Raw genomic sequence first — 26,316 nt, forward strand, 5'->3', positions numbered from 1 at the left:
ATAACATGATTTAATGGCTGAGGACCTAGCGCGAGCGCTCCGTCCCGCGCCACTGCCCTCTTTTTCTTCGTAACATGACCCGGGTCCTCCGAGCGATCGTCCCGATCGATTGCTTAAATTTTCAATGATGAGGTGGCGATGACCATGATCACAAAGGATAGAAGAAGAGGAAAGGCTTGCCATCAAGATGAACGAGATGATCTGGTGAACGGTTGTCCCCGGAGCATCAGGTCCAGCGGTCGGTCGCCACAGCCGAAGGTCAGGGATTAAGGACTCGCCGGACAGCTTGGGCGGGGGTGCCGTCTTGATTCGGGTCGTCGTCGGGTCATGCGGCGTCTGGTCCTGGTCGTCGTGTTTTGTGGTCAGGGCTGGGGACGGGGCGGGGTAAAGCGGCTGGTCGGTTTTGGTCCGGTCGGGCTCGGGTTGTGCCGGCGGCGGAGTCCAGGTCCCCTCGGCCAACGACGAAGGCGAGCAGAAGGTGGCGATGCTCCAGGGACCAGGATGACGATGTACCCCGAACCTCTACCAAATGTTACGAGGTGGCAAGCCTAGAAAAAGGAGGACGTGATGACAGATGATATAATTTAATGGCTGAGGACCTAGCGCGAGCTCTCCGTCCCGCGCCACTGCCCTCTTCTTCTTCGTAACAATATATTTCACAGGGCGAATCTGGATGTTGTTGACGTCACAAGAAGTGGAGTTTGATAATTCATGGAATGTTTGTATAATTTCCCTTTCATCAATAAGTGTAAGGAAAAGTGGCAGGGCACCTATTTATAGGATAGATCTATGGTGCCGTTCAGGTGCAGGTTGACCATATTGTGTGAAATGAGTGTTAAATGCTTCGGCTAAGTTTTCTCCTACATAATCTTTTCCGTCATGAGTCACCTTATCAATGGCAGCGTTGACATATTGGCATCAAGGGATCGCAGCTTTTTCCAAAGTATGTCAGGACGGTCGACTGAGCCAAAGTAATTCCCATAATAATGTCTCTTCCCATTGCGGATGTCATTGTTTAACTTATTTAAGTATTTCTTGAATTGTTCAAGAATAGAAATGTTTTTTTGATGCAACAAAAGAACTGTACAGTTTGTTCTTCTGTTTTATACGCGCAAGTAGCTCTAGTGATATCCATGGTTTCCGTACGTTCCTACCTTTTCGTTTGTTTTTAAGAGGGAAATGCTTGTTATACATAGAGTTAAACTTTTCTGCAAAGGCTTGATAAGCGTCATTCGCGTTGGTTTTGTTGTATACATCGTTCCAGTTTACACCGCACATCTCCGCACGAAAAGCGTCGAGGGAAGCTGCTGTTATGACTTGGATAAAAGATGCATTCTGCTTTCTGAATTTGGGTTTCACAATCTGATAGAATCAATAGATTCCCATGTGGTCACTCAAATCACAAGTTACCCCGGATATTATGGATGAAGGATTGATATTGGTGATAAATATATCAAGAAGTGTTTCGGAACTCGAGGTTATACGGGTCGGCTCTTTGGTAGTAATCGCCAAACAGAACCTGCGCAGAATTATACCGAAGTTGACACTATTTGCTGCATTGGATAACATGTCTATGTTAAAATCACCGCTTATGACTAGCTCATAATTATGTTCGTTTATAAAAGTAAGAAAGGACTCGATGTATTCAAAGAACAAAGAAATGTCACCGCTCGGTGGACTGTAAAACACAGAAAACACAGTATTATTGGTTATTACAGACAGAACTACCACATCTGAAGACATATAACATAGGTCTTCCACCATGTCACACTCAATTCGGTTGTTAGCAAGAATACACACTCCTCCACCTCGACGACAATCACGGTTCATAGAAAACGTTGAAAATGACGGCAAATGGAAGTTATTCGTATTCAGCCATGATTCTGAAATATAACAAAGTCAAACGAAAAGCCAAAACTCTGGAGTAAAATTTGAAACTCATCTAGTATGTAGTTTGTTGTTTAAGGATCGCACATTGAGATGGAAGCATTTCAATACAGACGAACACAGCCACTGTGGGAGCAACGTGTGGCTTATAGCACTGGGTAACTGATAACGTACGCTTGCAGCCATGATAGAAGTTGTGGTATGGCATTGCACTGAACAGGAAATTATCAGTTGACAAAGTTAGCTAGATCGCGTGCATCGGTGACCACCTGCACGTTGTCGCCTTCCTTCTTGCGGATGAGGACTTTGCCGTTTGAATACAAAACAAATGGCTAGCTATTGCTTTTGGCCCATTCTTTAGTTGAGAGAAGAAGCTTTGCTCGGCGTGTCAGGTTGTCACAGATGTACAGATTGCTGTCCTGCTCTCGGAACAAAGCTCGCTTTTTCATCCACTCATCTTTGAGTGTTTGCCTTTCAAACCGCACTAAAATAGCAGGCACTTTACTTGGCTTAGTTGGGAGCCTATGACAAGCCTCAACATCGCTCTCCTCGACCTCTGCTAAATCAACTAGTTTAGCCACCTCATTGACTTTCTGGAGGATGTTTTCCTGGTCAGTTACCGGCACGCCATGTATCTCCAGATTCGTTTTCCTGCTCCTAAACTCAAGGTCATTTATATCAGCATGCAGCTGGCGTATTTCTTCACCATTATTGGCATTTTCTACATGTTCGAGCCTTTTCTTAATCTGTGCGATCACTTTATCCTGGTTGTCAAGACGATTTAGGATATCACCAAAGTGATCAGACATAGTTTGAATTGAGTGTTCAATGTTGTCGACCTGTTCCTTAAGTGGCAAGAGGGCGTCGAGCTTGCGACTCAGTTCAGCGAACGCGGCAGCTACAATGAAGTCCTGAGACGCGTCTTTTGTATTCGCCGCGCCATTACGGGAAGCCGCTTTTTTGCATGTCGGACAAACTTTTTGCGGCAGTTCCCACTTCTGGTCTTCGCAGACGCATCTTTTAACCCAGAACAATTTTCTGCGTGGTATGGGTACGCGCACTGCTTACATTTAAGAATATTATCAGCAGGTTCAATATCAAGATTGCAGGCCAAACAAATTTCCTTTTCTGAGTCACTCATGGCAAGCTTAATGTAGCACACTCCGTAGGAAACAACAGCAAAAAAAGAAAACAAAAACAATCTAGCAAGCTTGGCAGCAGCAGTGGTTTGAGCATACGCAGCGAAGAAAAGTGTGGAAAAAGTACCACAAACCTGGGAAAAGAGCATAGGGACTTGTCAAAAACGCCCGTCCGTAGCTCGTCACTGCCGGTGCCGAACTGCTGTTAAAGGGGGGCGTAGCCAGTCGACGAAGATAACGCTGCGCAGTGTTTGTGATGCAGGATCCGAAAGCCACCGATTCATGGGCGTCCAAGAAAAGCAGGTCACTGCCGTTAGGTTCCATCCCTCGATGTAGCATCAAAACAGCATAGCCAGGGGCTTTCAAAGCTTGTGGCAGCAGGACTCGAACCACACAAACCTGGGAAAAGAGCACAGGGACTTGTCAAAAACGGCCGTCCGTAGCTCGCCACTGCCGCTGCCGAACTGCTGTTAAAGGAGGGCGCAGCCAGTCGACGAAGATAACGCTGCGCAGTGTTTGTGATGCAGGATCCGAAAGCCGCCGATTCCTGGGAAAAGAGCACAGGGACTTGCCAAAAACGCCCGTCCGTAGCTTGCCGCTGCAGTGGTAGCCAACGCTGTGGGTATAAAATGTTTACAGCAACAATTCTTGGAGTTACTGTTTTGGTACCTTTTCAAACACCGGTACCTTTCCGGTTGGTCTTCGTGTTGTGCTGCTGATCCCAACGTCGCGGCTTCGTTACCGTCCGTGGCTGCCCTATTTCGATGGAGGGAATTCAAAACAGCCCGTGTGCTAAGCGAAGGCAGTGCACGTTACATCGCCCCGGCTGCCTACAATAATACGTAGTCCTTCAAGCCGCTGCAGAGACTCAGTGGTTATGGCGCTCGGCTGCTGAACCGAAAAACGCGGGCTCGATCCCGGCCGTGGCGGTTCAATTCTGATGGGGTGGAAATTGTAGATACCCGCGTACTGTGCGATGTCAGTGCACGTTAAAAAAAAACCCCCGGCCTCCCTCATAGTCCTTGTTCCTTGGAGACGTTAAACTCCCATAATACCAAACGAATATCTAGGCCTTCACTACGGTGTCCTTCATAATCAACACTTTGCTTCGACAAGTTAAATCCCATACTCATCGTCATCACCATGATTATGGGATTTAACTTTCCAAAACAAAACATGGATTATGAAGGACTGGATTGCCCTTCACTACGGTGTCGTTGATAGTCCGCATTTAGCTTCGGCAAGTTCAATCCCATTGCATTTTTAATTTTCAGTCTGCCCTTTTGTGGAACTCTCTTTCCCCCTGACCAAAAGCGCAGTGTGCCACGAGCATCGAACTACTAATAGGAGATCGCCATTTTTCTATTGCAGTCACGGTTGCAACGCAGTAGGTGCGAGTATGCCCCAGTCGACGTCCACGGAGCCCACCAGGAGTAACATGTCCTTCTTGGTGGCCTGCCAAGATTGGGCCCCGTAAGTACGACTACCTGCGAAATTGCAGCGTTCGCGATTCAGGTGCGGGCACCGAGGCGAGGTGTTGAGTGACCGACTCCAGGCAGAAAATGCCCTTGTGCGTATAACCTCCGTCTAAAGCATACGGCCCAATGGGCTTGCTTGTGAGGCCGGCTGTGGGACTTGTTATGCATCTTCATGGAACGTAATCTCGCTAAAGATGAATAGCTTCGCCTCCTCAATCCTCGCAAGATTTAGACTCCTAGATGTGAGCGAGAGCCGTTCTAAAAGAAAATTGGAGGACGCTAAAGCTTCGCCTTTAAGAACAGAATGCCAAAGCGTTTTACTTGTTGCCGTCCATACTGCCGCCTCACCTGTGGTTGTGGCGCACGCGAGCTCTCCTTTTCAATCCTCCGACATGTTATCAGGCATGCGACATAGCTGGCGAGGCGTGCGGAGGCGAGCTCAACGACGAGGCAAGCGTTGTGACGTCATACCAAACGGCGGCGGCGGCTCCATGGTGAGGCGCACTGGTGACGTCATGCCAGATCGCGCGCACACCGCCAGCCGCGGAGGTTGCTAGGCAACGGCTCAAGGTCGGTTTCTGCCCCTGCTCGGAGCACTGCCACAGCGAAATCGGAAGTTTGTGGCGAATGTAGCTTCCGCTACAAAAAGTTGTACTAAGCAAACCCCTTGGGTTGTGTACATTTCACGGTGGCTGTACATCCTCGCTTTTTTTTTAGGGAGGGAGGCAGCTGGAACTAATCTATATAGGTGACATAGACAGCACTCAGCGTGGGCTAATGCTCTTGACAAAAAGGCGCTAGTGACAAAATATTAGGTGGGTGACCAAGCGAAGAGAAGATATCAAGGCAATCTCCCGAGTGCTTCCCAAAACATAAAACACGCAGGAAACGACCTTTTCTTTGCCTTTCAGAACTGTTAAAACCATTATGAAATTCCTCTCGCGTGCGAAATTCCTCTCGCGTGCGAGTAGGTAGGAAGATGGGCGGAATAGTACCTTCACATCATCCTAAGGGAAACAAAAACCACCCGATATTGGGCAGTAGTGATGCAAGAAGCCCAAGCATTGCCTTGTATTTACCGACTGCATCGCAGACTGTAGCGTCACTATACACACCAGGCATATACTGCTGTCTCCTGCCAGGCTCATGCATTCGTCGGCTCAGCAGGTTTGTTGTATATATTTGAGCTGTACAACGCCCCTTCCTTGACATTTAAGTGACGTCACACTCTGTGGAGTATAACCGTGCTTCAGTGAAGTAAAGCACTTCTCGGTGCTCTCAAAAGGTAAGTATGTGTTTACTGAAAACAGGTACTATCTTCAGAGCGCTTTTACCCCTTTGTTATACACAGCATTTCCTCTTCTGTAACTTACTCTAGAAGAGCGAGGTTCACGAGAATCTTTCTGATAGCATGGCAGTTAATTGAAGAGCTGGATCATTAAAGTTTGACTGGGGCATCTTGTCAGAAACATGTGCTTCATGTCGGAGCCCGTTTTTCCTGAAGTCAGACATGTTTTGCAGCGGACGCATTGACGAAAAAGAAGCACGGGATGGTCTTGGCTGTGCATTCGTCGCGTGGGTTCCGCCGCGGCACTGACAGCCAATTTCGGGAGATTGGAGACTTCTCCAGACTCACGGAAAACCAATTCCCGGAGTCTGGAGACCGGAGCCCAGCGAGAAAGCTTTCGCAGGTGAGCGGTATTCCGTGTGCCTTTTGGCTGCGTTGTCGTGCACGTTTGCGTTTCATTCATCTTTTTGTTGCGGAAGCAACACTATGCTAGGTGAGAGCGATTTCGCGGAGCCCCGGAGAGCTCCAACTGAGCATGCACGAGGAGCGAGTGTGAGACAATTACTTCGTAGTTTTCTTTCCTCATATACAATTTTCATTTTGTTCATTACGGCCCCTCTTTCTCTTTCTCCTTTCGCTACCACTTCCTCCCTTCCTCTACAAACGGATGACGGGTGTCCACAGAGATATGTGAGAGACCGTTACTGCGTAATTTCCTTTCCACCATTTCATTTTCTTCATTACGGCCACTATTTCTTCATTCACTCCGACTTTCGTGCGGTTCAGATGTCCACCAAGATGACAGAGCATCACTGTGCCATTTCCTTTCCTCAAAAAGCGTTGCGTTTAAAAGGCGAGGCATCCCGACGAATGAGTGGTGGCGTTCCGTAGACTCCCTGGCAGCGCCACAACACTCTGTCGCGTTCCACTACTAATGGCGAAGCTTAGGTGTCATTAACTAGCAGTAAATAATATTTAGTCATTTCATCGAGAAATCGGGCACGGGTGTCATGGTACATAGTAGAGCAGGTGACTAACGGATTGGAAGATTCTACTCGAGTTGGCGCATGTGCTCCACAAGCTCGCTAAGGCATGCTCGAGAAAATAAGCATGTACTGAATAGAGTTTAAGAAGTTACTCCTTAGTAGATTGAGTTAGAAATGGTAGGTTATGTCTGATAAGAACGCACAGAAGAAACTACGCCTTATAAAACACCTTTTAGAAGAATGGAAGTCACAGAGACTTCAAAACACTTTTCTTGTAACGGTTTTGTCCAGCGTTATTATTAGAGACACGCACATTGCGCACAGGTTTAAAATCATGAACAAAGACTGCGAACTTTTCGAAGAGAAGGTAAGATCCCAGTTAACAACCTTTTTCCACAAATCAACATGCACAAAACTTGAGATGAAGCAAGAGGCAGACAGGTAAACTGCGTTGCTTATGCATCAATTTACGGCCAGAGCTGGCTTACTGCTCCCTGCAAGGGAAGTCGCAGTAGCTGTCTCACTACTGTGTGGACACCTCAATTTCGCCTTTAAGAAATGGGGTCATGTGGGAGTGAATTAGAAAGAAGATGAAGAGGAACGTTCTACCTTTGACAGCGCTGCACCGGATGTATGAAGGGGCAGTAAAATCAGGTGTGCTGTGCAGTAGTAAGCACGTAAAAAGAGAGGTGGCATTTTCCGCCATCTTTCATTTATTGCTTTCCAGAGCTGACATGTACGCACATGTATATTCGCTGATGTGTGTTGTCAGGTCTCGTAGAACGCAGGGATTAGAACAGACAAGTCAGTGCACGTCTTTGTCTGTCGTCGGCTCTGCTGCGTCCGAAAGGAGCGGCAAACCGAAGTCACGCATATCTGAACCGTTAGGAACCATCTCATTTCTGAAGTGGACTCTCCCCTTCTGTCCTGCACGACACAGGTGGTGTGACCGTTTACGTAGGCATTCATGCGTACATAGATCAGAACGCTCTGAGCTTTGCGCTAACAGATTCTTTAGTTCATTCTAAATTTCTAAATTTTCCTTTAGTCCATATAAATGCTATATATTTGCTCACCCACCAGATCAGGCTGGTAATGAGGCTACTGAACGTGGGTGGTGGCATGCCTCCTTGAGATGCTCCTCAGCTCTTCCAAGTATTTGAAGAATTTCAGGATCAGGTCCCGTCACAGATTCTGCCTTTGTGTCTGATGTTGCCTTGGCCGAACCATGCTCCGTAGGCTGCTTTAAAAAATTAGGGGAGGGTAGTAAATTTCATCTTTAGGAAATGAGACAGAATTCTTCTTTTACTCAGCAGTGTATTCCAGTTCTGACTGTATTCCAGTTCTGAGCCCACTGTCTTTTGTTAAACAATATATTCAATTCCGATTTTGTTCTAATTACGACTACTCAACTACACATAATTCGTCCTACTTAGATCGCGGAGGTTCTTCAAATCACTACCGGTGCAGTGGTTAAGTAATGCACAATAGAATGCTCCAGCATGTGGCTGTTGATTAGAGAGGCAGTGGTTGGGCTTGTGTATCCTAGATAGCTCTTCTCGAGCGGCGTCTCGCAACCAGGGAATAACAGCCACCTGCCACGGTGGGCTGTTTGTTCACAAACGGATAGGGGCAGTTTATGATGGTGTCACGTGGTCACGAGACATAGGGGGCATCTGGGACAGCTGATATTCTTCGTTGCTCTGAACAGAAATTTTAACGCTATCTAAGTCGTTATCAGTTATTTTCATCTTTGCTGAGTCATCCTACACCACACCGTCTAGTGGAAGGGGGAAAGGAGAAGGTTGGAACCAGGTAGGTGCAGAGAAGGAAATCCCTTTAAACAATTCCTGCCACCACTGGCAGGCGGAGGCTTCCCGCAGATATCACTGCCGAACAGTTTTAGCCTTGATGACCCTCTGAGTTCTATCGAGTTAAAAGTTTGGTTTATTTGATATGATTTGATATGATATGATTTATTTCCGTCAAAGCGGTAGGGGCTTGAACAAAAGTGAAAAATAGTTCACTTGACGAGGTTCAAGCCCCTCTTTACAAGGCATACAACGGTTGCGCAACGTATTGATTAATTTTCCGGACACACTTTACACACACAAAAAAAATGAATGTGCAAAGCCACTGCACGAACTGAAGCAAAATAACAAAATAAGAATATTGCATTTTCATGTCGGAAGATAGCATAGGCACAATACATATATAAAGAGCAGGAAAAAAAATAAATCATCATTATACAATTCTTAGTGAAGGTCCCATCTCTATTATGACGAAAAAAAAAGTCTTCAACATTGACATGCTTATATTTTCTAAATGGATGTTATGACCGTGAAGATAGTTAAGTAACGATGGAAGGGAATACTCTAACATTTGACGGCTAAAATTTGTACGCAAAAAAGGAACCTTCCAAATTTCTTGGACGTCTCAAAGCGACTCATGCTACGAGGGACGCCATAGTGGAGGGCTTCTGAAATCTCGACCACCTAGGGTTCGTTAACCTGTTCTGACATCGCACTGTACACGGGCCTCTAGAATTTCGCCTCCATCGTTGTTCGGCCGCCGCGGCCGGGCACGAACCCGCGTCTTTTGGGTCAGCAGCCAAGGGCCATAACCAGTGAGCCACCGCAGCGGCCTTGTTGAAGCCCAAACACTTAACGTCATATGTTTGGTTCTGTTACGTCACTGACATTTTCTTCAGGTAGGGGCAGCATACCTTTGAACTAGAGGCACCAATAAAACTGAAAAAGGAAAAAAATCAAACGAATGACACGTGAAAAAAACTATCTATAACATAAGTATCCATTTTCCTTTTTCACCTCGGTGCTCTCTAATCTCTGTGCGTTTGTTCACTGCAGGAAGCTGCAACAGACTCCTGTCAGCCTCTCTATAGTTCGTTTCAAAAGGTACGTGGATGACAGTCCAAGAAATCTTGACGCGATTCTGCTTGCAGAAACGATGTCTGGACTAATTTTTTTCTAAAAAGTAACCACCACTTTCCGGGTCTCGATAGTGTGTCGTTCTGGCCTAATAATCCGCTGATTGGCAAAATGTTCTGTCAGCGTATTGTCAATATTTTTTTGCACTTCATACAAATTTCGGCAGATGCAAGTTATTGAAACACTGTTCAGTTTTTTTAGATGCGCGATATCTTCCCATTGCGGCATAGGCTTCGTAGAAGACAGGTTACACACATTCTCCCTTTAGCCTCAATCCACAGGCGCTTCCGCAACCGTGGTAGATTTGTCACTTGGGTGCCACCGACCCTTCTGATAATCAGGCTGATCTCTGATGTCAGAGGGCCACCCGGACTGGTGGAAGTTAATGGTTGAGAGTTCGCCCACCCAATGAACGCTGCGGCCTATGGCAATAGCAGAAATTTTCTGAAATTTGTCTGCCCTGTTAGCGGTATAAATTACTCTGCAAAGAGTGCTTATATATTACTCGTACTGATAAGCAACAGTGTTCTCATGTGGAAGATTCATATAGAGTGTGCCGCCGTGGTGGCTCAGTGGCTATGGTGCTCGGCTGCTGACCCAAAAGACGCGGGTTCGATCCCGGCCGCGGCGGCTAGAATTTCTTTGGAGGAGAAATTCTTGAGGCCCGTGTACTGTGCGATGTCAGTGCACGTTAAAGAACCCCAGGTGGTCGAAATTTCCGGAGCCCTTCACTACGGCGTCTCTCATAGCCTTAGTCGCTTTGGGACGTTAAACCCCACAAAACCAAAACCAATCATATAGAGTGTGTAATTGCTGCTGCACACTTAAAGCTGCTCTTCTTGTGGCATTCTCTAACTTTTTACATCTTAAATTTATCTCCTTCTCTACAAATCAATTGTCCCTCCTGCAATGGGTTGTGCTTCCGTTATCTGGGACCCTTGCCGTAAATCTAATATTGATTAGAGAGAAAAAACTTGAGGGGACAGATAAGCTCCGCTTTCAAGGTACAACGCGATTGTTCTAATAGGTATTTCTCTTATGTGCGCATTGGTCGTTCTCTAATCTACAGTCAGATCGCTGGGAGTCCTCATAGCAATCTGGGCGCGGTGGCGCAGTGGAAACTCTGGCTGACACAAACAAGGCATTCATTGCTACAACGACAATAACGCGAGCTAGCAACAAAATACGCTGAGGAATCGAGGACGTCAGACTCACCAGCTCGGTTAAGAGCTAACGTTTCACCACGCCAGGGCAAGTGGGAAACTCCGAGGCCGGACGGGACGAGCTGGCGGCAGCATGTTCCCACCACGAGGCCGGCCGCCGGCGAGGAGCGGGGCCTTTCGCGTTAGCGTCAGCGTGCGTCCAATCTCCTAAGCCTAAGCGCTGTCTACCCCTCGCGCACAACAATCACGCCATCCGTGGCGCTGCGACGCCCGCGCCCTTCCTTGTTAGTTAAGGGGTGCATCGCGGGGAAGGCAAGCAGAGGGAGCCGGCGAGAGCAGGTCCCCACAGAATATAATAGTGCTTAAACACCAAGATAATACAGTTTCAGCTATTGGGATAATCTACCTTTTAGTGGTAGCCAACAGAGACGCCGCGGTGGCTCAGTGGTTATGGTGCTCGACTGCTGACCCAAAAGACGCGGGTTCGATCCCGGCCGCGGCGGCTAGAATTTCTTTGCAGGAGAAATTCTAGAGGCCCGTGTACTGTGCGATGTCAGTGCACGTTAAAGAACCCCAGGTGGTCGAAATTTCCGGAGCCCTCCAATACGGCGTCTCTCATAGCCTCAGTCGCTTTGGGACGTTAAACCCCATAAACCAACCAACCAGTGGTAGCCAACACAATGGGCATAGACGGTTTGGAACGACTATTTGGGTGTGATTGTTTTGGTAGCTTTTTGAATGTGTGTACCTTTCTCGTTTTTCTTTGCCGCGACGTTCCTACATCGATGGAGGGGAAATGCAAAGCCGCCCGTGTTCGGAGTGAAGGCAGCGCACATTACAGAGCCCCAACTGGTCTCCAGCAATCCATAGCCCTTCACTATGGCGTCGTTGATAGTTCACGTTTTGTTTCGACCCAGGAGATCCCCCAATTTACAATTTGTTCTGTTTCTAATTTTAAACACCTTTTCTGTGATACTTCCCTCCCATTCCCCCCTTAAATGTGAAGAGAAAAATCGGAGGCCGGCCTAATTTTAATAGACGTGTCATGACCATTGAGGTACTAACAGGAGGCCACAATTTTCTCTTGCAGCCACCGCTGCTACACAATCGGTGCAACGATGTCCAGTCGAGGTCCACGGAGCCCAGCACGAATAACATGTCCGGCTTGGTAGCCTGCCAAGAAAGGGCCTTCGATGCAACACTATCTCTGCGATTCAGCGCCACTACTCTGGCGCAGACACCGAGCCGAGGAAGTAAGTAACCGATGAATCACTGCAGGCAGGAAATGCGCTTGCGTACATCCTGGTTTCTTTTTGGGAGCGGGGCAGCTCTAGCTGCTCTACATAGGCGACATATATGAGACAGCACTCAGCGCCGGCTAATGCGCACAAGACAGCGAGAGTGACGAAATAATGGGTTGGTGAATTGAAGAGCAGATATCAAGGGTATGTTGGCCGTGGTGTTTGTAAAATTCTTACTGTTGAACTCCGAGTACATTTTTTAATTTTTTACATTTTTTAAGAATAAACAATCCAGCCCCAAACATTTTTATTCAGCAGAACTTATCACTTCCTTGGTTAATTAAGTTTTTTTAGAGGGAAAAGTTTCTGAAACATTTTTTGGGCTTTCGTAAAGGTGCGAAGTAGTAGTGCAGATGAAATTGTAATATCAGGATTAAGGGAATTGATGATAGCTTCAAACATGTGTGGAAAACATGTGTGACGCATCGGTTTAGAGTATAAGAATTAAGTAGAGTAAATGCGTTTAAGCAATACTGATGGTAAATCCAAGTGCTTTCGCAAAATTATCGCAGTTGCCTGACGATTCTCCAACTTTCACGATAAAGTTTAAAGACATAGCAATGATTTGCTACAAAAGCCTGACTTCAGACCTTTACGGCAAGACCGCCATGTGCTTGTGTGGTAGTGGTGTTGAAGGTTTTCTCTCAAATATATCTCGTGCATCAAATGATCTGCGAATGAGCAGGTCTGGTCTCAGTGATGCGAGATATAGCAAAGTTACCTTTCGTTACTGATTTTTTAGAGAATGTCACAATGGCAGATACATGCGAAAAATTATAATACGGAGGAAATTTAACCGGTCCATTGCCTTTCGATGGCATTTAATTCATTATGAAATGCAGCGGCAAAATTCCTCTTGCTTGCGAGTAAGTAGTGGGGTTATTGGAGCAATCCCGTGAGATTCACCTCGCGAAAAATAAAGCCCAAAATCGACAACAATGATGCGAGGAGCACAAGCATTACCTTGTCTGCATCACAGACGGCCTGCGTCACTGACTGTCACGCAGCTCTGTACAGCTAACTTATGCTGCAGTCTCCCGCCAGGCTCATGCATTCGTCGCCCCTGCAGGTGTGTAGTATATGATTGCGCTATATAGCGCTACCGCCGTGGTCCTTGAGTGACGTCATTGTGTGTGGAGCGTAGCACTGCTTCTGGGAAATAATGCTCTTCTTGCCAGTCTCATAAGCTGCTAGTGTAGTTAGTGAAAAGAAACGTCTCTTTCGGAGCCCTTTCTATTGTTATCCGCGGAATTGTATCATTTTTGGCGCGGCTGGGGTGACGTTGAGAAGGACGGGGTTTACGAGAAGCTCTTTTTTGATATGGCAGTTGATTGTAACACTAGATTACTGAAATCTGTTTAGCGCGCCTTGTCAGAAATATGTGCTTTATTTCAGCGGTCGTTTCCTATGAAATCAGACAGGTTTTGGAGCAGACAGATTAATCGGGTTCTCATTTTCGCTTCCAACAAAAAGAAGCACGGAATGATATTGGCTGTGCTTTCTTCAGATAGGTGCCGCCAAGCCAGCCACCTACAGCCTGTTCTAGGGGACTGGGCCCTTAGAGGGAGCTCTCGCAGGTGAGGGGTATTCCATGTGCCTTCTGCCTGTGTTGTCGTGCGCGTTTACGTTTCGTTGATCTTTTTATTGGGAAATCCTAAATGAAAGACGTGGTGCACGGTACAAGAAGTGACTAACTGATTGCAAGATTTTGCTCGAGCTGGAGCATGTGCTGCACATGCTCGATAGAGTATATTGGAGAAAAGAAGCACACCCTGAAGAGAAGTTAGGAAGATGCTCCTTAGTGAATTGAATTAGAAATGGTAGGCTTTGTCTGATAAGAAAATACAGAAGGAACTATAGCTTGTAAAACACCTTTTAGAAGAATGGAAGTCACGGAGACTTCAAAGACACTTGAAAAAGGAAAAGATTGGTTTAGCTCTGGTTAAACCTGGAGGATTGCGAAAGCAAGGAGGAGAGAAAGAGAGAGGCGATGGAGAGCGCGCGGCAGCGGCAGCGGCGCTGACACGCTAGCTATGCGCCGCTACTGCGCATGCACAACTGGCGAGCGGGGCGGCGGCACCTCTGAGCCGTGCTTCTGAGTCACCCGCGCAGCGACGGCGGAGGCTCGCCAGCTGTGCGCCATGTGACGTCCCTGGTCGTCGCGCATGCGCAGTATGGCCTTTCCTCAGCTCCGTGAAATGTCTCGGCGACTCGCGTAGTGCTGCTTCCGCAACTAAAGTTCTCTGCAGCGTTCGTCCTAAGGCACATCTCTATGGGCCCATCCGAGGCGCACGAGCGCAGCGCCTGCGCGTATCAGCGTACGCCTGAGCCGGTCTGCGCATGCGCGGCGCAGAGGCGAGCTGGCGCTCTCGACGGAAATGGCTCGCTGGTTTGGTGTAACCAATCAGAGAACGCAGTTCTCTCGGCATTCGGTACGGCCCTTTGCGCCGATTTCTTCGCTGAGCTGAGCGCGAGTACCTGCGACAGGAGGCGACACGCCATCGAGTTGCATATGTTCTCCGACGCTTATCACGGCGCAGCGCTGGGCGCGTAGGCGCTGCGCTCGTGCGCCTCGGATGTGTCCATGAAGATTAGCCTTTAGACACATGCACATTGCGCACAGGATAAAATCATTAAAGAAGACTTAAAAATAGGCATAGGAAGTGAAGATAAGATCAGACTCAAGGGATTCTTTTTTTCATGCACAAAACTTGAGAAGGAAAGGCACGAGGCAGGCAGAGCTAAGCTTCGTTGCTTAATGCATCGATTTACGGCCAGAGCCAGCTTATTGCACCCTGCGCTGGGCTGTTAGGTATTTTTTTATTACACAGTGCAGAACAGCTGCAGTAGAGACACAAAAAAATGGTTTTGATACAAGGAAAAGCGTAGTAAGTGCCTCACTACGGAGTGGGCACCACACTGTCAGGAAATGGAGTAAGGTAGGAGAGAAAGAGAAAGGAGAGAAAGAGGAATGCTCCGGCTTTGACAGCGTTGATCCGAATATATGAAGGGGTAGTAAAAGCAGCTGGTGTGCTATTAAGTGGTAAGGGCGTACAAAAAAGACATTTTCCTCCATGTTTCTGTTCATTTCTTTTCTCAGCAGACAAGTGTGCACATATACGGGGTGTTTCAGCTAGCACTTTCAAAAATTTTCGTAGGTAAGCTTTTTGTGGTTGAAATATTGCTTTTGCGGAACAGTATTACCAGTGTTGGCAGACAACAGAAGAGTGGTGTCTTGTCTTAAATAGTAAGCTGGGTGACTAACTTCTAATAAACTTTTTAACTAGCAGAGCTAGGCGTCTTGCTGCAAATCGACATTTGTAGACGGTCATTGTAGTAACCATACCAGTTTTTAGAATTTTGAAAACGCGCTTACCCTCGCTGCTTTGGCTCGACAAAATCTGGCTGCATCATACGAAAGTACATGGGCTTAAAAGTTAATTCTTAAAAGTTAGTTAACCAGCTAACTACTTAAAGCAATACAACAATTTTCTGGTGTCCGCCAACACTGGTAACACTCTGCCGGAAAAGCCTTATTTTTACCCCAAAAATATCTATGAAAATTTTCGGGTTTTCGCTGGAGCACCCGGTGTGCTCAGTAATGTGCATGCCCATCAGCGTCATGTCTCGCAGAATGCTCTGAGTTGACAGGCAAGTCAGTGCACGCCTTTCTGTCTGTCGTTGGCTTTGCTGCTTCCGAAACAAGCTGGAAACAGAAGTCCCGCAAATCTGAACCATTTAGGGCCATCACGCTTCTGAAGTGTAGACGCAATGGACTCGCCCCTACTGTCGGGCTCAACACAGAAGGTGTGAGCCTTTACGTAGGCTTACATGCATAGGTAGATCACAACGGTGTGAGTTATGCACAAACAGATTCGTTTGTTCATTCCAAATTTTCACTGAGTCTATATATACGGTGCTTTGAGTTCACCCACCAGACCGCGCTGGTCTGGTGGGTGTTTGAAGAATTCTAGGATCATGTCCTGCAAGAGCTTCTGCTTTTTTAAGGTGTTCTTGGCCGAACCATGCTCCGTAGGCTGCGTTAAAAAGTCGGCGACCAGTATGTATTCATGCCGAGGAAATCATTCTTTTTTTATTCCAATTCTAATCCAATTTTGTTATTGTCTTGTACTCAACAGTCTGTACCAATTCTGATTTTCGTCCAGTTACGACTACACAACTGCGCAAAATCCGACCCAGTGGTAGATCGCGGCGGTTCCTCGTGTCGCTAGCGATGCAGTGGCGCAGTGGTGAAGTGATGCACCTCTGCAAGCATCGGTCAGTGGCCATTTCATACCCGTACAGAGGTTTGGCTTGTGCCACCTGGGTTTCTTGAGGAACCTTTCGCGACTAATCATTTTCACTGCAACTGGCAGGATGGGCAGGTTGTGATGACGTCACAAAGTCCCATGACATAGGTGGCATTTGGGCCACCTCCCACTCTTGGTTTCCGCTGGACTGAAATTTTAATGTTATCTCTGGTAATATCATAGTAGTTTTCATTTTTCCTGAGTCATCGTTTGTTCGGCGTCTACCTCCATCTGCCACTAACGGGGAGTGGTAGAGAAAACGGGGATCTTTGAACCTGGTAGGTGCAGGGAGAGAAATCACTCTAAGCTCTTCTTGCCGCCGAACAGGTTCCACCTCGATGGCCCTCCGAGTGCTATGACATTGAAATGTTGAAGCCCAACCACTTTACGTCATGTTTTGTGCTGTTGCGTCGCTGACGTTTTTTTTACACAATGTCACCATATCCTTGAACAAGGGGTGCCGCTAAACACTGAAAAATAAACCATACGAATGACACTTGAACAAAAATATCTATAACGTAAGTATCCACTTTGTTTTGGCATCTCGGTGTCCCCTAATCTTTGTGCCGTTGTTCACTGCAGGAAGCTGCCACTGCCTCCCGTCAGGTTCACTGCGCTCGAGAAGTGGTACGTGGATGACAGTCCAAGAAATCTTCACCCCAATGCACTTGTAGACAAAAGAATGCATGTACTAATGCTTTTTTCAGAAAAGTGACAAACACTCTCTCGGTCTCGAAAGAGTGTCGTTCTGGCCTAATAATTTCCTGGTTTGCAGAATGTTCTTTCTTCGTATTCTCATTATTTTATTCCCACTTGTAACGAGTCCAACGATATACAGGGTGTTTCAGGTAACTTGAACCAAGGATTAAAAAAATGGCGCGCAAGATCTATTTAAAACCACGTATGTTTCCTGTCGTGGCGCTCGTAAAAGTATTTTTCAAATTCCGCCTAATTAGCTACAAAAATTTAATACTCACTTCGCGGTCACTTGCGTTTCGTTAAGATGCAGAAGTTTTTTCTAGCAACATATTTTCTAGATGGGCCGCCGCGGTGGCTCAGTGGTTATGGTGCTCGGCTGCTGACCCGAAAGACGCGGGTTCAATCCCGGCCGCGGCGGTTGAATTTCTTTGGAGGAGAAATTCTAGAGGCCCGTGTATTGTGCGATGTCAGTGCACGTTAAAGAACCCCAGGTGGTCGAAATTTCCGGAGCCCTCCACTACGGCGTCTCTCATAGCCTTAGTCGCTTTGGGACGTTAAACCCCATAAACCAACCAACCAAATTTTCTAGATGGGCCTTTTTTCAAGCAATTAAAGATACAAAAAAAACGTGATGGCAGCCCTTCGCTACCACATTGTAGCGCTGTCAAGCGTGTCCTAAGTGAGAGAAGCTTGTGTGCTCAGCGTCCCGAAGTGAGCGGCCGACACCGCTCTCAGCATAGTCCTGAAAGTGCGTCAGCACATTCTTCCTAAACGTGAAAAGCCGGCGTGATCTGCGATAAGTGAGAAGTTGGCACTCCACAGCCAATTCTGATAGAGATTCTTACGAACCATCGCATAGGAAAAGCAGGAAAAGAAGGGAAAGCAGTGAAGTTGCGTATCTCAGGGCAACCTCCGTTTTTTAAGCGTGAAATGCTTTTAGCTGCCGTTGTCGGCAGTGTGGTGACGTCACGCCGAGACCGAGAGCCAACATCCCGGCACTGAAACGAGAGCATCCGGGCACCTTACGAGATTTAACGAGACTCTCCGAGAGAGGGCCGCACTTCCGCGCCGTTCCCAAGGATGGCGCTGCGGTCCCACACAGACGCATGTAAAAGACCGACCGCTGGGCCTTCAGCTCATGAAGGTTCCCCCTTTGGCAGGCAGACGTATACACGCTAGCGGAGTATTTGAGCGCGCTGCAGATACATTATTGTCAGGCCTGCGTCTCGTCGTGTCCGCGTACGCTTCTCCATCGTCCTGCATTTCATTGCCATTACCGTCACACCTGCTTAAGCCGAGCAATGGAGCCTGATGAAAGGAGAGATGGAAAGCGTCTTGCGGAAAGCGATCGCTTTGCGAGTGATACGACACAGCAAAGGACTGCTCGCCCCTACCGGCAACGCCATGATTATGCGGCCGCTCCCGAAAGCTGCAAGACCGCCACGGTTCGCGGCTGCCTACCTAAGCCTGCACTATAGCAGGCGATCGCTTCGACGCAACTAGAAGAGTGTGGTGTGGTGTGGTGTGTTGAACACTAGACCCATTTCAAGATTTTGACTAGTACTATCTACAACCAATGTGTTATGCCCGTAAACATTTCATGCTTACTCTACTCTCGGTTACGTGAGAAGCAGAGATTTTTTTTTTTTACCACTCCAACCCATTTAAACTGAACGGCGAATGTTCGCTTGCGCACGGTCAGCGCGCACGTTTCGTTTGTTCAAAATACCGTTGGGATTCCTGGAATATGGTAGCGTATGAGCGCTGTCACATGGTTTCTTTCATATTTCGTGGGCTTTACTTAAACGCCGGAAAAAAGCACCAGATGCGTCGGTGTAAAAAAACTGGATCTTTTCTTATTTAACCTCCTCTGCAACTTCAGGAACCGCTCGTGACACTACAGTAGGAAATTTGAATAATTAATCTTAGCTAATTAACTAATTAAGCGGAATTTAAAAATACATTGAGGAGCGCCACAGAATATCATCGATATGTCGGTTTCGCCCGGCTCTGATGAGCCACTTTTTTTTAAATGCTTGGTTCAAGTTATGGGAAACGCCATGTACATACGATATTCGCCAGATTCGAGCTATTGAAACTCTGCTGCGTTTTTTTTTTGGATGCGCGATATCTTCACGGTGTGGAGTAGGCTTTGTAGCGGGCAGGTCGCACACAGTCTCTGCCTTTATCCTCGAACCGCAGATGCTTCCGGCCACCGCTGTGCACTCGTCACGTGGGTGTGCCTGGCGTCCTGAGAGCCGGAACCACCTCGGTGGTGATAGGGAGCAAGCAGTTCGAGGTGAGAGGGCGCGCCAGTTGGTTTTTCCTCGCACCCTATGCACCACGTTTCCAGTGCAATCAGGCGGAATTAAGACGGCGTGCAGACCTCTTGAGGCATCCTCATACTACACTGCAAACACGAATACGCGTATATGGGCGTAAAAAGGGATTATACTGTCCTCTTACCCTGTCGTTTTTCAGGGCCAGGGTATGCTGCTCTAGCTCTAGCGCAGATTTCAGTCCCCAAATATCGGGGTTTGCTCATGACTACGGAGGTACATACCAAGAGTGAAGCATATTAACCTTATGCATAGAGTTAGCAATGGGAGTAGTAATTTAAACGCGGCGTTGCAATTCTCAAGGTTAGCAAATAGAGGCGGCTGAGGCATCGCTTAAAATGTTCATAACGGCTACAACTTCGTATATTTTGAAGGGGCAACTTGTTTCCTCTGCCAGCCGTGAGTATTACATGTTTTTAGCTGTGGAAATGTACCAAGTGCTTGGGCACCACACCCGTGCCGATAAGGGGGTGCTCAAGAGGAGAGCTTACTCCCATTTCACTCCTTTCGTGCTTCGCGTAAACCTCCGTAGTTTTCCGCGCACGTCTTACCACCCCATTTCTTCCCAGGTTGTGTATGCTCTAGAAGAGAGATTCAAAATATAAAATTCACTGCTCTAATAGGAGTTTCAATAATTTCAGCCAAATATATTTTATCTTTGATCTGTTCCCGGTGGTTTAATTTTGACGCGGTGATCAGGCGTTGCAGTTAGAATCCCACTCTCTGGGGAAGGTAGCTCTGTTAGAAAATTATAGGGAGAGTTTGGTTCGTATAAGAGCAGTAGGATACAAAGAAGCTGGCAACCGCCGCGGCAAGCTAGAACATGAAGACGTTATGCATGGCGGGGAGGCAGATGGGATCCCTGTTGAGTTACAATAAAAAACGGCTTGGGTTAAACGTGGCTTTAAGCTAGTTATTCGAGCGAAAGCTCTGTTAAGCGTGATCTCCACTGTCTCAAATCAAATGTCAAGAGGAAGGTCATGCGCCCACTGTTCTATATCAAATGTCAGGATTGAGGGTTAAGGTCAAAGTTCAAGGTCAAGCACCCAGTGGTCGTAGTGGAAATCCCGTGGAAATCGGAAGCTGCACCGAGAGCAGTAGAGCTCTCGATTTCAAAATCTGAGGATCTCGGATTGTCTTTCGTATCCACAAGAAACGTGAATCTCATTCTTATTCACGTTGGCACTGAAAACATTTTCTTCAAATGCACCACACATGGCTTAATACTCAAGCAAAAAAAAATTGACACCGAATTTCCTCTTATTTTTATGAAGCGGCAGCAAGTGCAGCTGATGAATAGCTGCTCCGAGAAAGAAGCTCAAGGAAAAGTACGTAACCTAACCTAACGTTACCGAACTTGACATGCTTGAAGCGGCCGTTCTGTTTTTTGCTGCGTGTTTCATGGTCTCAGTCCGTTACGTTTGTGTTAGATTGTAGATGCAAATTCAAGCTTCCCTCTATATATACCAACATTTTTCTTATAAACTGCCCTGCTCATTTTATGACCAGCTAATTTTGTGGACACCGATGTAACATTCGATGTGCTGATTGCGTTGGTTGTGGCCATCGACCGAATGTTTGATGTGCTGTTTGCGGCGGTGAAGGGCATGGTGACTGTTTGATGACATATATCGCTTCAACCAGAGGAAGAGGCATAAATCAACGGCATTATATATCTTTAACACAGCAGTCATGTCATAAACGCAACCAAAAGGCGTTTACTCATGTATTCCGCAGTAGTTGCTTCACATTTCTTTTTAAACTTGAGTGCTAAACGACATTAAAAAACATATTAACGTTGTGGCCAGTGTTTTCAAAATCAAAAACTCTCCGCTGTGGTGGCTCAGGGGTTATGACCAGCTGAGGTTAATTAACGTGCACTGGCATCGCGCAGTACAAGGGCCTCCAGAATTTCACCTTCATCGAAATACAGCCACCGCGGCCGGGATCGAACCCGCGTCTTTCGGGTCAGCAGCCGAGCACCATGACTACTGAGTTACCGCGACGGAGTTCGAGCGAGGAAGGTGCTGATTACCATAGCATAAAGTAAATGAGAAATGCACGTCTGGACATTTTGTCACCACGCAGTTCTGGAAAATATGCTCTGCATTCACGTATGCAGAGGAAGCACGAAAAAGTTGCTCATTCCCTAGCTCATTTGCTGTGAATGTAGAACAGAAGTGCACTTCTTTAGAAACCGGTATCGCTATCTTTAGTTCGTGTCCAGTTTTTTGGCTCCTGACATCGCTCAGTACACGGGCCTCTAGAATTTCGCCTCCATCGAAATTTAATCTCGGCGAAATTCCAGAGACACGTGTACTCTTCAATGTCAATGCACGTTAAAGAGTCCCAGATTGTCGAAGTTTCCGGAGTCCTCCACTACGGCGTCCCTCATAGCCTGAGTCGCTTTGACGTGAAACCCCAATAAACCTCACCAAACCAAACCAACTATTCTTTATGTCGGCCAAACCACAATCAGGTTTTCCTAAAATTGTTTGGAGATTTGTTTCTTTTTTGGGATTTTACATCCCAAAGCGATTCATTGTCTGACACCTGCCTAAACGACTCGCACACCACACGGGCCTCTAGGCTTTCGCGTCCATCGAAACGCAACTCCCGCGGCCGGTAACGAACCACCGCGTCTCCCGTGTCAGCAGCCGAGCACCATATCCAACAAGCTACCGTGGTGGACATATATTGTTCGTAGAGTTTCTAGGTTATGGTGCAATTAACGTCAAATATAAGCGAGAAACACCGTTGCTATACTGTGCGTTGTTTACGCGACATTATAATCTATTTGAGGCAAATTCGCAGGTTGCACTCGGCGTTTTGGATGTGGACTGAGGCTAGAATCCCAGGATTTGGCATTCAGCAGCCGGCTCGTACGTTCTGACTTCAGGAGCTGTCCAGTTTCCTCGGGTTGCCAGCGAGTCGGTAAGTGCATGGGGCGACTTTCTGACTGCAACTGAACTTTCTACTGCCCCGCTGCAACACAGGGGTTGAAACGTGAAGCTACCATACCTGCACCGTGAAGTTCGTCTCCGTTATCTAAACGAGTGCTTAACAAGGTGGCTATTTTCGATAGCAGCGTTGGCCATTACAGGAAGATTCAAAGCAAGAATTTTTCACCAAAAGTATGGTGTTGGAAAGTTCCTTCAGAATGCGCTAAATTTGATGTGCAGTTAACCTCGGATGCACATAGCATAACCAAAAGCGCATGTTTTATATGTCAAGAAACGAGACGTATTTCACTTCTACACTAACCACCTGGACCGGTATATGTGCTTTCATAGCTGGAGCTGGCAGTTTGTTTTAAACCTATCGAGGTGGAGGACACATGCTCATGTGCAGAGCGCCCGCTTGAAGAAAGGATAATTAGCGCAGCCGCTTGCAGGAAGTTTGTGCTAACCTCCTCGCGGCGCTCACGTGTTTCGGATTGGCTCGATAAGGTTTGCGGAGATGCAAGAACGTGAAACCTTGTAATTGACTTGATTAGGATTAGCACTGAATGTTGTCAGCTCAACAGCTGTCAGTAGTGCATTTCAGCTGCGAGTAGCCTGGGTTGACGAAAAAAGGGCAACTGAAACGGTTTTAGAATTCGATGAGTTTAAGGTTGCCGAATGAGCGAAATGTGCAGGTAAAGGCTGCGAAATCATTTAGCGCTAGCATTAGAAATGGTGACGTAATCGCCGAATAAAGTCGTTGTCGGCGTTCAGGCTTCTCTGAAGTGCACAGCGACGGTCAGAGACACCGATAATGACGTCAAGTAAGACGGTATTATGTTTCCAGCGAAGAAACGGTTATTCCATGGAATTAAACCGACGCAATCGAAGGTGAACCTCACGATGCATTGTTTGGCATCATCTGACGACGCACAGCAGCATGCAGGCGTAAGCAGCGGACATCTGAAATTTCGGCAACAATGACGTCACTGTCTAATTTCCTCGCACTCCTCCAACGTAGTGAGGAGAAGCCTAAACATCGTCACGGCTTCAATCGAAGATTATGTCACCATTTTAAATGCCAGTGCAAAAATCCTTTGCATGCATGGTTTATCTAGAAGCTTGATAGATTAGATTTCTTGAATAACCTCGAATTCTGAATACACTGTTTCAGTTTCCTTTTAATAAGCGTTTCATCAACATTGAGGAACTAATAGGAGACCACCATTTTTCCCTTGCAGTCACCGCTGCTGCGCAATGGGTGCAACGATGTCCCAATCAACATCCGCGGAGCCCAGCACGAGTAACATGTCCGCCTTGGTGACCTGCCAAGAAAGGGCCTCCGAGCAAGACCATCTCCGATGTGGCCGAATACGCTGTTCGGGCGCAGGCACCGATCCGAGATGTGAGTGATTCATGACCTGCTGTTGGCAGAAAATGTGATTATGTGCACACCCTCGCTCTGTTATGGGAGCGGGGAGCTCGAACGATTGTAGATAGGCGACGCATAGCAGGCGGCACTGAGCGCATGTCAAGAAAGGGTGAGTAGGTAGAACCCAGGCACAGCGGAGTGCTTGGGCAGGAACGATCCCTGATGCTCTCGCACTGCAGTCTTAAGCTTCATGTTGTGGCAAAAAAAGAAAAGTGTCCCTGGCTGCGAAATGATGTACAAAGAGCACCCTAGGATGCCGAAGGGACCCATTAGCACCCTTGCACGGTAACCTTAAGGCGGAATGCAACTGTCGCTTCCGGCGAAAGGTTATTTACTGCATTGTGTGCTGCTTTGATTTTTTCTAACACAGCGCTGGACTTCTCAGAGTTTGTGAATACAAGTATCTCGGTGAGCTCATAGTTTAACATCTGCGTTGAGACCTTCATGTTACCCAAATTGTCTTCTTATAGTTAAAGACCTGCGTTGGGACCGTCATATTGCCCACATTGTGCATAACCTCGTGACAAAATTATTTGCAGCGATGTTGTCGCAACTCCTTAAGATGTTGAGCTTCTAGAGAACAAATCTCTCATATCTTTCAAAACTAAACTCACATCTTTCAGCAAGGAGCCACACATTCCTTATAGTGCAGAATTCACAACAAGAAACCAGTGTATGGGCATGAATCTTCAGTCTGACTTGTCATGGAATAATCATGTTTTGCCTCTTCTTGAATATAGTAATATAATACGGGATTCATTCACGTTTCTCACTACCAATTAAGTCGACAGGGTGCTAAAGAAAGCAATCAGGCTTACCTTTAAACTACATGGTATCACGTCCTTTACTGAACTCAGGAAAAGAACTGGTTCGAGGGCGTTATTTGACTAAAATAATATTGTGCGCCTGCGTTTCCTATGTGAAGTTGAGGAAGGCCAATTGAAAAGCAACACTCATCAAAAAGTCGCATTTTCTTCTGGTTATGCTTTGTTGCCTTTTCACTTTGTTGCCTTTAGAAACAAGAATGTTTTGAAATACCCTTTCTTTCACGCACAATAGTCGAGTGAAACATCCTTGACAGTATGTGGGTTGAAGTCGATGACGTGGGTAACCCAACCTTTTTTGCCTCGAGTCGTCAATCTGGATGAGACCACCCTCCTTTTAACAAGAAAGGAAAACCTCCAGCGCCGCACACGTGCTCTAATCCCTCCACATGCGGTAACCCTCCCCAGCGATTTTTGCCAGTGCAAAGAGGGCTGTGCTTCGGAGGACCAGGGCCGGGGTTGCCCTAACTCTAGCCGCAGCACTAATGTGGCTGCAATTCCAATGTTTATATCCCTGTCTCGAGTGTCCAGTCTGCAAGAACAGAAATCTTGGGGCCGACATTCCCCACCTGCTGTGGCTTTGCCCGGCGCTGAAGCCGACAAGAATTCGCCACCTCGCGGCAGCGGGTCTTTCACCGAACACTCCTGCTTCGTACACTGCCTAATACAGGAACCACAACATTGTTCAGTCCTCGGTTTCATTAGATCAGCAAACCTTTTCTCATTTATTTAACCATCCTCGTCATCCATCATTACGTACCATTTTATGCCCTGAGGGAATAAACATCTCTTAACGAAAAAAATCAGCCTTTGATTGAACGTATGATGTGAGGTCTGTTTGTTATCATTTATTGTTTTTGAATCCCTTGTAGTTCCGTTCATGCGCTTAATGTTTTGTGTGCAATATCCTTACCAAACGTTTATTTTTGGTTTTGTGGTTAACTGTTCACTATCTACTGATGTATTTCTCACCCTGCCATGGCTCCTACTTTGGGGTTACCAATACTGTAAAAAGAAAGTAAAACGGCTGCACTAAAAGCAGGCGCGTTATGCTGTGGTTTCTTCATTCTTTTGTTAACGGCTTTTCAAAGCTCAAGTGCGAACATATTGTCTCTAAAGTGCGTACTCATCAGCTTCGCATTTCGTGCAACGCTGTGACTGCGAAAGACTAAGTTAGTAAACGTTTTTCTGCTTTTAGTTGGCATTGCAGCGTCCGAAGCCGGCTGCACGTCGAAGTCGCGCATCGTTGGACTACCCGCGGCAATCCAATTTCCGAAGCGTGCATGCCATGGACTCGCCCCTACTGTCTGGCTGGGCACAGTAGGCGCTCAGCCTTCACGTAGGCATTCAGCCATAGAAAGAGCACGAGGCTGTGGGATCTTTATTTGCTGATTATATTTAAAAAAATGGGAGTGGCTTAACTCAGCTAGGAAAGGATATACGTAGCGAGAGTGTGGTTAAACTTGATTACACCTTGTCGTTTAGCTTAGTTTCCCTCCGCCTATGTTCAGTGTTTAGCTTTGGTTGCTATCCCCCCATTGCGTCTTATTGCGGCTACATTAAAGCTGCACCCCCCCCCC

At 46.9% G+C, this 26,316-nt stretch overlaps 1 protein-coding gene across 17 annotated transcripts in view; it reads left to right on the forward strand.

Annotated features, from left to right (window-relative positions):
• The window catches only part of LOC149347689 (uncharacterized), a 63,035-nt gene extending 39,032 nt beyond the window's left edge, over positions 1 to 24,003 (forward strand). For 10 of the 17 annotated variants that reach the window (XM_089587336.1, XM_089587333.1, XM_089587330.1 and 7 more), the window contains 3 exons: positions 11,980 to 12,142; positions 13,698 to 13,767; positions 19,402 to 21,199. In XM_089587336.1, coding sequence (XP_089443462.1) covers positions 11,980 to 12,142; positions 13,698 to 13,767; positions 19,402 to 19,771 — 603 coding nt within the window. In that variant the 3' untranslated portion in view covers positions 19,772 to 21,199. Of the gene's footprint in view, positions 1 to 11,979; positions 12,143 to 13,697; positions 13,768 to 17,082; positions 17,128 to 19,401; positions 21,200 to 22,352; positions 22,473 to 23,721 lie in introns of those variants that run through there. The other 7 variants (XR_016292606.1, XR_016292608.1, XR_016292607.1 and 4 more) reach the window with 7 other exon arrangements.
• Positions 24,004 to 26,316: the final 2,313 nt, after the last annotated feature.

Source organism: Amblyomma mixtum, chromosome 4, assembly GCF_055824585.1.
Source record: "Amblyomma mixtum isolate Tamu chromosome 4, ASM5582458v1, whole genome shotgun sequence".
Taxonomy (NCBI): Eukaryota; Metazoa; Arthropoda; class Arachnida; order Ixodida; family Ixodidae; genus Amblyomma; species Amblyomma mixtum.